Raw genomic sequence first — 11,316 nt, 5'->3', positions numbered from 1 at the left:
CTTTTTACAGGATCTTTTCTGGTTTTACAGGCCGGAGTTGCGGTTGATGTGTGATACTGCTCGGTGCCTGCGGTGGGTGTGTGCGCTGTGATAGCAGGTGACCTGCAAGTGTTCTGCAGCTTGTGTTGTCTGACGTGTTGCAATTCATTGCCCCACCACTGTGGTTTGGCAGTAGCAGTCTTTCACTCTAAGCTGAGATGATGAGGCCCTTTTTTGTGGAACAGGGATGTATGACAAGGAGAGGTTTTGGACAGCAAGTGCTGAGCTATTGGGCATGTGAAGTGGGGATGCTTGTGTTGGCTGGTGTTGGAGATAATGCTGCTACCTCTCAATTACCAACTTGTTTTTGAAACTTGCTGCCATCTAAGTAAAACCTTATGTTCCTTTACTGTACCGTGTCTAACATATTCTGAAGAGATGGTCTTTTTGTTAGCTATTCTATACTTAGCTCAGGATGATAAAATAGCATTGCCTACAAACTTGCATGTAGCTGGTTTAAGTTTAAAACTCCGTTGGAAATGGAGCACAGGAGTAACTGAAGAGCAAAAGACAAAGCTGTTCATTATGGAAGAGTTTTTGCCCTGTATCTCTGTAGTGTTTGATTGGACTCTATCCTGGGAGTGCTAAGCTAAAACTTGTGCACATAAATTAATAAAGCCTTATCTTTAGCCCGGAAAGTATTTAAATAACATTAAACTGAATTTCAAAAAATGATTCCTCTGTATTTTTTTGCAACGAGTCAGTGCTGAGAGTGAATTACTTCAGAAGCTCCATGTTCTTGATTCCCCTCTTCAGGTGTGCAGTTTTTCATAGRTATTTGGATAGCTCTAGAGGGGTGAAGGCTGAGCACTTAAGCACTAGAAAAGCTGCCTTCTGCAAAGCTGTTGCCATGCAGTAATGGAAGTGCTGCTTAATCTGTTCCAGCCTGTATATCTCTGTAGAATGAATTGCAAACATCTGGTACTTGTTTAAGGCASTAATGTTGCAGTGATGCTGACATTTGTTGTCTGCAACCATGGCTGAGAAAAATAGGTCGCTTACCAAAGCGCGTTGGAGCTGCTGTGCTGTAGGTATGCAGTAACATTCGGAATAGAGCAGTTATGACATTAAGGTGATTAGGGCCAGGACACTCTCAGGTCAGTGTCTAAACCAGAAGGTGAATAGGCAGAGGGAGGGTGCCCTGGGCACCAGTCTTGTTTAGTGCTTCGTCTAAGRTCATAGTTAAACGTTTAAAAGCTGTTGATGCTTATAACTGATGGAAAGGAGAAGAACATGTTCCAAGCGCAGCAAGTGCTTAGTAATACAGCTAGTACCTTTCTGTTATCTCCTAACTGCTTTGCCATAGATTCAAGTTTAACTAAACTCAGTATTAACACAGGAGAAAGAGGATTTTGTTGAGGATTTTATTTTTGAGAGAGAATACTTTCCTTTGTCAAGTTAAATTCCTATAACTCTTTTACTTTAGATCTTCTGTGCATATGACTGAGAAGCAGAGCACTGTAGCAAAACTGGGAGCAAGCAAGGGAAGCGCTTCCCTGTCACGCGTGTCTTTCGATGGCTTTCCGTATCCACTTTTTCAGGCGGAATACGTGGGTATAAAATCCATATTTGTCATCTCGGTCACAGCCTTCTCCCCATGAAACTATTCCTACTTGATACCAGCGATTGTCATCTGGGCTCTAAAACAGAAAAGCAGGGTTGGCACAAGGAGCCAAGTCTTTTGGATCTGAACTTTGTAAGCACCCCACTCTGCTTAGTGATGGAAACGGGTTTGGAATTCAGACTAACAGGTAACCATTTATGAGACAGTAGCCAAGCTCGCTTGCATGATTTCCTTTCTTAAACATCCAGGTTGGAAGCAGCTATCACTCTTASCATATTCAGGAACCAGCTGCAGAATCTGCAGGCTCAGTAGCTGGATGATGGCAAGATGCATCTTCCTGGCTGCTTGGCCCAAACTGCTATTTTTTTCCCCCCTTGTCACTCAGCAGTCGGCTGTTCCTTAACCCATTACAGAGGTGCAGCTCAACACCACCCTGGCTCCATTTGTTTTATGACCTTGTACTTCTTGAACGTACCTTCATTACAAATGGTCCTCCACTGTCTCCTTCACAGGCATCTCCCCTCTTTGAGTCTTCACGGCTATACCCTACAGGCCAGAAGAAGAAAGTCAGGCATTTGATTGTAGGGGAGGAATAACTGGTCGCTTCTAATAGCCATCCATTTTTCTTAATGTTACTTTYAGGAAACTTTTTAAAATTATATGTAAAGCAGCTAATTCTGTTTCTATCTTTGTACATTGCTGATTCTACCATTCCTTCACTACCTACAGTGCCCTCATTCCTGTTTTCTTTTTTCATCAGGATTCACAGTGTCAGATGGCATTTTGTTTGCAGCAGTAGCTTGACTTACTCTTTTCTTGGTTTACCACATTTTCTGGGTTTAGGATTCTACATGTTGTCTTTGTTTACTGTTGCAACAGATTGTCCTCCTCCATTTTTTCCTTTCTTTCTGTGAGCGCTACTGTTGCCCTCTTTTAGCTGACTCTGTTTTCACGATAACAGGGCATTTCACTTGAACTAATATCTTTAAAAAAAAAAAAAAAAAAAAGCTTGGTTCTTCCCTGAGTTCTTTTTTTTTTTTTTCTGCTATTTTTCCAAAATAAGTCTTTATTAAAAAAAAAAAAAAAAAACCTATAAAAACACTGTACTGTCAACATGCTCTGCTATGAAAATGATTTCTATTTTAACTCTGGCAACTGCTTATGTTTAGATGCTTTCTTTAAAGACTTGCTTGCAGGGACTTTATTAAGGCTGTGGGAATAAAGAATACTGCAGAAAGTAATTACACCAGAACGTAAATTCAGGATTTGTTTTTATCTTGAATTCTGTTTTCATTTCTGTCTCCTTTCAAGAAGGATGTAGTAGTAAAGAGACTGAGGAAGGTGCAACAAAGGAGAAGTGGAGATGTGGAAGTGTCTTGTAGGTTAGGAGAGATTAAAGTGTTTCTTTAGTTGGAAGTGAAATGATAGCAAGCAGTAAGAGAAATAGTATATGATATGGAGAAAAGAAATCACTGTTTCTGAAGAGATGAGTACAGATGTAAACCTCTAGTTTTGTTACACAGAAAATTTGGTAGTACATGAGGAATTACCTYTTCATAAAAGCCATAATTTATCTGTGTAGCATGTGGCCCCAGAAGCTGTGGGCATAATTATGAATAGGTTCTGAGGACCTGAGACAAGTTAGAGAATGGGTTTCTGAGCACAAGAAGTGGACTCTGTGGCCTTTAAGTAAGTACCAAACTACTTCATATRGTGCTGAAAACACCAGTTTACATGTGTTCAGTTCTTAAACAGCTATTGCTGGCATGTATCTAGCAGTGTGGTCCTACAAGGCTGGTTAAACTGTTATAATGTTGTATTACAAACTTTATTTGTAGTCTGTTTGTTTGTTTGTTTTCCAGCCTTTCTGGTGTCTGTAAAGTGAAAAGTTGAGTTTTATCATGGGAAAGTTGTTCTTTAGGAGGACAATGTTAAGCTTCTTAGACAGTAGCCTGGCTACGTGAGCCTCATCAAGAACTCAACCCCCTTACGTTGACCATGTGGCCATTGGCCTTGTGCCTCGAGTGCCACTTACCTGCACAAAACATGTTGTCTGTGACTTTGACCTTGGTGGATGCCTTGCAAATAGCATGGTTTACAATGGGGATGTTGAGTTGTTGCAAAACTGTGGGCAGGTTGCTTGGGCTGGTGGCCCATGTTTCTTTCAGGTTTCCCCAACCAGTTACTCGCCCTTTGTAACCTGCCAGCATCAGCCTGTGGAAGGAGGCATGGTTACTGCAGTAACGTTCTCCCGTCTGGTTCCCATGTTCCAAGTAGGCTTTTGTAGCCTGTCATTTGGGGAATGYGATGCCACCTCCTTACCTCTGCACCAGCTCTTTGGTGGGCAAGCAGACAGGATGGATGTAGTCACTGAGGATGACAGGTCTCTTCAGGTGCATGAGTGCAATGTCTCGGTCCATGTTCTCTTTCCAGTTGTACTTGGGATGAATGATGATTTTATCCAATAGAACAATTTTCTCTTTGTGATTTTCATATCTGAAATTTTTAGGAAAGAACTGACTACAATAGCAAGTGAGAGCCGTGGGGGCAGAAAAGGCTCTCAGGTGCTTTGTACTGTCTGAAAAAATACTCTCAGCAATCAAGGAGTTCCCCTTTAGACCTTCCATGTCTCTGCCCTCCCTTTCATTTCAGTCTCAAGCATCAACCAGAGCTCTACTAGATCCTGCTTTTGAGGCATGCTGCAGCTATGTATCCTTGCCATGTATGCTGAATGACATCCCAACCTTATTTTATCTCATTACCCCAAGAGGAAGGCTAATTCACTCTCGCTTCTTCCAGGCTCTTACTTTGCCCTATAGTGCTTTCCAATCCGCACCAAGATGTCATTTGTAGTTAAGTTCTTGTCCCAGGGTGGATAAAAAAGGCAATGAGCAGCAGTCAAGACCCAGCTGTCACTGATGAGGCTGGCACCACACAGCAGCTCTTGAGGCCTCTTTTTGTAGATCATCACCTGCCTAAGAGACAAGGAAGGAAGAAAACTTACCAGTGATCTTTGATCTTGGTGGATGGATGCCTTGCAGGTATGTTGGTCTACAATGGGGAYGTCAGGCTTTTACAGAACTGTGGGTAGGTTGCTCAAGTTAGTGGCCCRTCTTACCAGGCCTAAAGACTGAAGCGGAACTCGTAGTGAGCAGGGAAGAACTTTGTGCTATATAGAAACAAGAACTTCAGAGGTAGCTCTCCAGCAAAAACTTCCTAGGTTTTGAGCCTCAGAGCTGGAAGYATGTTCACTGTACTAAGCAATTTTCTATGTTTCCTTCACCTGTAGAGCTTTCTCACCCTCTTTCCTCCAGCAAGGCTAGACAGAGGGTAAAGATCAAGTCAAAACACACCAGCACCTCTCTCCTTGCAAGCTGTGCGCTTGGCTCAAGAGGAGAGGAGGACTTTCCTTCCAGCATTTTAGTGCTGCCTTGTCTTCCTCAGAGAGAGGCTGTGAGTGGAAGTGATGCTGACTCCACACTCCTCTTATTTCTCCCCAGCTTGAGTGGAAGGGAGTTCCAATACCCAGGAAGGGCTGTAAGGATGTATTGCTTACCAGGGCGAGCTGCCAACCTCTGCATCTTCCCCATTTACAACTCTGCTGTCCCTGTAGGACTCCATCAGCTCCTTCTCAGTGCCATCCACTATCTTTTTCTTCTCAAATAGAGGACGAATGCCACAGTCTGAAAAAACAGTCAGTCTGGCTTTGTTACTGTACCTGATTCCTAGAGGAGAAGTTCTGCCTGCGAGGAGCATGCTCAGCTGGAATAACCTAGGAAGGAGTTTCTGCTGCCTCCCTGCTGTGTCACTGGTAAGCCCCTGTTTCTCAAGGAGAGCAAGTGCCTCGTGCAAAGAAGCTGCAACTTTTCTACRAACTGGGGTGCTGTGCCCAGAGATGGTGCTCACCTGCTTCACCTGAACCAAATGTTTTTTCATCAAAGAAGGTTTTGTACTCTTGAGGGCGGTCAGTCCGTCCTGCTATTCTCTCCACTTGTTCATCCTCTTTCCACAAGGAGCTGTCTGAGACAGGAATACAAAAATGGTGAAAGGTCAAACTGCAACTTTCCCTCCTTCTCAGCAGTGTAGCTCTCCCTTTTCACAGCCAGGGGACTGAAAAAGGAATTTTGTTTCAAAGCCATTTTAAAAAAATGCTTATTATATAGTAAATCACTTACTGGCTAGACATTACTTTATTATTATTATTAATTATTATTACTTATTTAAATAAGAGCTCAATGGGGGAAAACAACAGCCAGAAGCATGTATGGCAGGTTATATATAATAGTTGGACAAAAAGACTTCCACAGGCCTGGCCCACCCTCTTCCTACCTTATGCCCTCYGCTTCCAAGCCAGGCCCTTCTTCACAGTAGCAGATTGATTGATTTAAATTTTTTTTGCTTGCCCCTGCCCTGCAGTTGTGCATACCCAAACCACTGCAGGCTTCTCACCGCAGTATTGCAGGTCACAGTACTCAAAGYTGGGTGGTTCATCTGTGACACACCAGACACCTTCATCATCTGCATCAGGATTCCTACAATAATTTTCCACCAGCTTCACCTCTGTGATGATGTTCTTTCCTTGGAGTACCTCTTTGGCCTTCTCGGAGTTCCAGGGTAGGCACTTAGCTCCAGAGATGGTGACTGAGAGGGTTCCAGTGTAAAGGAGGCCTTTCTCTTGCTCRCATGGCTGGGTTGAGGGTGGAGGTGTGGCACGTGGAGTGAACTCAACTGTGGTCCTCTCCTCACCTGCAAAGGTAGAAAGCTGTGACCTAAGCTGTAGTTTTGCACTAGGAAGTATTGGTTACTCTACTATAGGTCAGAAAGCAGCTAGTGAAGGGAGGTGGTCTCAGATAGCTGATCACGCCAGGGCAGAGCTGTATTTCTCTCTTGATTTGCCACTGGGGAGGCAGAGATCATGTTAGAGACTTTACTTCAGAACACCCCTCAGTTAAAGTGGTTGCTGACCCTTTTGAAGCAGCTGTTGTCTAGGCTTTTGGAAGCAAAGCTGCTGCAGCCAGAAGGCTTTCTGCTTTCTATCATTTCTTCTGAGGTGAAGGCCAAGCCCCACAGGAGGCAGCTCTGTGCTATGGAGAAGGAAAGGGGAGGCACAAGTAGGTGCATGAGGATAGTTTTCTGTTCTGCTAAGAGAGGGGCACCTGCTCTGCTTGAGGGCACGTAATAAACAGTGATCTTCCCTATGAGTGAACATTTAAGGTAGATATACATGCATAAACTGAAGTGGTTTTGTCCTTAGAAGCAGAAGTTCTGACAAAAAATACTGTATGACTTGCTACTTTCAGTGTCTTGACTTAGAGACAACTGAGCTAACATTTTAGAGTGTTTCAGGTTGGCAAAACCACACTGGGACTGAGGACACCAAATTTGATATAGATTTAGTTTAGCTTGGTCCAAAGAAAACAGCCTATCAGAAAGAGCCAGCCAAGGTGGAGAAATGGGCAACTCCATGAGGACTTCTCTTCTTCCCCTTTACCCTTTAGGATACAGGTCCTTTACTCCTAAGGTCCTTTACTTCCTATGTTCCTGTAAGATTCCTTCCTCCTAGCCTCTTCCTTCCTTAATGCATTTTTACTGTCAGTGTGAGGTGTTCCTTGTGTGAAAGGGCTTGCTGAGCTTACCACACACTGGAATGGGACATTCCTCCCGTCGCACTGTTGGGTCTTTGGTGTAGCACCACGGGCCTGCTGTGTTGTTGTCCGGATTTCTGCAGTAGTTCTCGAGGAGGTTGGGGTGAATGGTGGTGTTATATCTATAGGAAAAGGCTGGTTAGGTAAGGAATGCAGGACAGTCTGGAGAACCCTTCAGGGAAATGAGGGAGAAGAACTTACTTAGGTATATGTGGATATTTGCTTGTCCACATTTGACATTCAATCCCTGATTTGGTGTGACTAATTGTCCCCACATAGTTCTGGCCCAGACCAATGGAGCAGTTACCTGTCAAAATCCCAACACAGGGTAAGCTGGAGCCAAGGGACACGGAGGTTACACTTTTCAAGCTCAGAGGTGTCACCCTCTTTACAGCCTATGTGCACAAGCAAGGATGTTTTCATGGGATGGGAAGAGCACACACCTTAATATCTACCTCGTTAGAGGAGCCTGGCCTGCAGCTCTCTACCTCAGTGCTGACAGCAGCAGTTCTGACAGGCTGTTTTTTCTGGAGCTGGACTTGGTGCTAAAGGGAAAGGGTATCTATCCTAGGCTGTTACGGTGAGGGAGTTGGGCTGCTTGTGAAATGCTCATGCTCAAGAGGGAAAGTGAAGAGGAAGAAAGGAAACTCCCCTCCAGCTATTTTTCTTTCTAATTTGAGGGCATCACCAACTGTTGATTTTTCTGCCTTCTAAATTCTACAGGGAGCAAGTTTCTGGTACTCCTTCTATCTGGGAGCTCATGAGGGAAATATGACTTACCTTCTAGACAAGCATCCAGATCTGCCCTGGACTTCCTTATGCCCTGACAAGCTAGCAGAACAAGAAGAAAGAAAGCCATTATATGAAAGGAAACTAAACAGGCATCACAGTGTGAACCAGTTTATAAGGGACAATTATAAATGCTTTGTCCTAGAGAGTGGATCCTCTAATAGCATAGGGACCTCTCTCTTTGGGATGCATCCATAGAGCCTGAGGGATAGCAGAACACTTGCAGGACTTAAGCGACGTACCTTGGTATTTTGACCAAAACTCCATCTGAAAAACAAATGTAAACATTTAAGAATAGAGATATAGGACATAAAACCTTTCTTAGTTGCTGTAATTCAAACCCATAGGAGAATGCCCCATCTCAGCAAATGAAGCAAACTAACCTAGGCATTGCTGATACCAAGTGCTATAGAGCCCAACACCACACACACACATGCTGCAAAGCCATATTCCTTCTTATCAGATTAAAGAATCAAATAGTCTACTACAGCTCTTCCCCAAATAAGCAAAATGTTAGGTCTTTCTGTTTGTGCACCACTACAATATGCAGACCTCAGATTCAACAGTGTGAAGCCTGGAAACCACCTCAGCTGAAAGCCCCTGTCCCTAGGTAAGTGAGCATCAGGCAGCTCTGTGCAGGAATGCTGCAATAGCAGCTTTTGCTTAGCTGCTTTCTGTTCATAACCTTGGATCTCCAAAACTATATGTTTTTATCCTAGTACAATATAATATGTTTTGCTTTATGCCCTATGCTGGTAGGAAGCASTACCATAATACAGGAGCATCCTTGTGATTAATTAACCCAATGTCTGCAAGTATTCACACTAYTCTGTGCAAGACTCTTGATTGTTAATTTGCCCAGAGTCTTCACTGTGTAGCCTTCCTACTGCCCTAAATGCACTGAGGGAAAATCTTACACCTAACAAATGCAGAGAGGCAAGCTTAGTGCAACAAAAGATCAGTTAAAAATATGGGAACATTTGCGCTCCATGCTAGGCTGTTAATCTGGCCATGGATGATCTAAGGAGAGACTTTGATAACTTTAAATAGATTTGAATCTGAGCAGATTAACAGATGACTGTCATTTCTACAAAAGGCTGAAGGTGCTCACAGTAGTTTTCTTGTCAACGTGCAGAGGAGACAAAGCCTTTGCTACTGTACGGAGTCCAAGGAAATGGACCTAGAACTTCTAAAGGCTGGTGAAAGGCAGAGGACACCAGAGCAGTGAGGAAACAGARGCTACAGATCATATGCAGGTATTGCTCAGCCCTTTAGATCTATGTCTGTCAGATAACTCCTGGCTGAGAGTGATTGTGTTGGAAATGCTCTGTAGAGCTTGTATCTTGCTGGYTTGAACACTTAAGTGTTCATCTTACTGCTGTATTTTCTGAAATGTGGAATTGAGTGCTAATACTGGTCTTGGGGCTAGGAGCATTTTCCAAAAAGTTGCAAACAAATTTTGCAGTGCGCAAGTCAAAGCCACAAGCCAAGGCTTGATCTCCACACACACTTGCATGCAGTGTGTGTGTGTGAAGCCAGCAGCTCTGTGAGTGTCCTGGGGCTGCTGAGGGCACTTAAAGACATGGGCCAGCACGCTCAAGTGGAAGGCACAGTTCTTGACTGATGGCTGAGGGAGGGCCCTTTCCTTTTGACTTTGTGCTTAAAATAAAGAGGGAGGGCAAAGAATCCAAGCTTTGAGGGGCATGCCCTGCAGTGGCTCCTCTCCCTGGGAGAGAAATTCCCTAGGGAAGTCAGAGTTCTCCCTGGGGCACACACACATCAGCCTCATCTTTGTACCCCAGGGCTGTGTCTTACAACCGCCCGGCCTGGGCTGTGAATGTGATATGTTGGTCAAGCTGCAGGAGCTGCTTAAGAGACTGTTTCTTAAGAGCACCCGTGTGCCCTGTACCTACCGTGTGTTCAGTGGATTCAAGAGCTTCAAAAGCCTCCTCGTAACTGCATGTCTCCTCCAGGCACTCTCGCTCCAGGTTGCCTTTGAGCATCTCTTCCAGGAATCCCTTRTTGGCACGGCGGGGGCGCTTGAGCAGCGACAGGGCCTGCCCCTTGCCCAGGAAAACTAGCAAGTCAGAACGGTGCCGGTCAAAGGGATGCTCACAGGACAGGACTCCTCCGCCTCTCCTTGCAGTTTCCAAATACCCCGCTCAGCTGCTGTGAGGGTCCCAGTCCCCATTCCACCACGCAGCAGAGGAGCCCAGTCAGCCCACCCYGATGCTCGGCGCAGGCTTCCTGCGAGCGCTGCCTTCCCGCAAGCCCCAGACCAGGGAACCCCCCGCTCTCCCTGGCGGAGCAGCTCTGCTCGCTTGCAGCTAGAGAGGGGCATGCCTGCCTGAGCTCGCTCCTGCTCTCACCCTCTGCCAACTGCTGCCGTCTGTCTCGCCGGCCTCAAACTGCTCTGACAGGCACAGTTTGGTTCTGTCTCCCTGTTCCCTGCTCTCAGGCCTCTAAGCTGGTCCTCCCAAACAMAGTGATGGGCTTAGATTAAGAAACGAAAGGTGAAGTGGAGGATGCGGTGGAAGGTAAGGAGCAGTGAGCACAGGAAAGCTGCATATTGATGATGAACAAAAGTGGAGATGCGGGTAGGCAGAGGAGGAATGGGAGAACTGCAGCCACCCAAGCTGACTGTCGCCCAAGAAGGCCCTCAGTTGTGCCACACAGGATACTGGCCCGAGGCTTGTCCCTGTCCCCCAYGGGACCACAAAATTTGCTGGGCTTTCCTGCCATCAGCTGGAGGCCACGGCACCCCCGCCTCAGGCGAGCTCTGTGCCGCTGTGCACCCTCTACCTCCCAACTTCAAGCTTCTAGAAACCCCCTTTTTGAGCTGGTGAATCCCRCACAGGCTTTACCCTTGAGGAGAAATAACCCTCTTTTCCTTCCTTCCAGCACCTACTGCCATTGCCCTTCTCCCTGGGTCTGGAATCCTACCTCCATCGTGGCTCAGCGTGAGGTGCAGCAGGCTGGAGAAGAGCAGGCCCCTCAGTAAGCTGGCCTTGCTGTGCGCCATGCTGCCCAGCCCCGGCTGCAGGGGCACCGCGGCAGGAACAGAATAAGTGTAGTCACAGCCCTGCTGGGTTAATATTGAACCAGAATGAAGAAACAGGACTCCAGAGGTCGTGGTGTGTCAGGGACAGTGGTGCTGAGGCTCCTCTTACCCTCCTCTCTTGGCTTCTTTCCGCCAGCGCATCTTCATTTTCAGAAGCTACACCGTAACACAAAAACACCCTCTGGAGTCCCTCCTTGYCCTGGGACTAGAGGTAGTAT

General features: G+C 45.7%; 1 protein-coding gene across 1 annotated transcript; it reads right to left on the bottom strand.

Moving 5' to 3' along the window:
• Positions 1-1,443: 1,443 nt before the first annotated feature.
• F2 (coagulation factor II, thrombin) lies at positions 1,444-11,074 on the bottom strand. Its single transcript, XM_026035098.1, has 14 exons — positions 10,981-11,074; positions 9,951-10,114; positions 8,280-8,304; positions 8,029-8,079; positions 7,450-7,555; positions 7,240-7,370; positions 6,053-6,349; positions 5,510-5,623; positions 5,160-5,286; positions 4,411-4,578; positions 3,926-4,099; positions 3,639-3,817; positions 2,079-2,149; positions 1,444-1,679 (listed from the first exon to the last, which is right to left on the bottom strand). The coding sequence occupies exons 1-14, from the start codon at positions 11,057-11,059 to the stop codon at positions 1,539-1,541; spliced, it is 1,827 nt and encodes a 608-aa protein (XP_025890883.1). The 5' UTR covers positions 11,060-11,074; the 3' UTR covers positions 1,444-1,538.
• Positions 11,075-11,316: the final 242 nt, after the last annotated feature.

This window comes from Nothoprocta perdicaria, unplaced genomic scaffold (genome assembly GCF_003342845.1).
Source record: "Nothoprocta perdicaria isolate Ctin4 unplaced genomic scaffold, notPer1 scaffold_156, whole genome shotgun sequence".
NCBI classification, from domain to species: domain Eukaryota; kingdom Metazoa; phylum Chordata; class Aves; order Tinamiformes; family Tinamidae; genus Nothoprocta; species Nothoprocta perdicaria.
The sequence above is the reverse complement of the archived record's forward strand: the minus strand, read 5'-3'. Positions and strand labels throughout refer to the sequence as shown.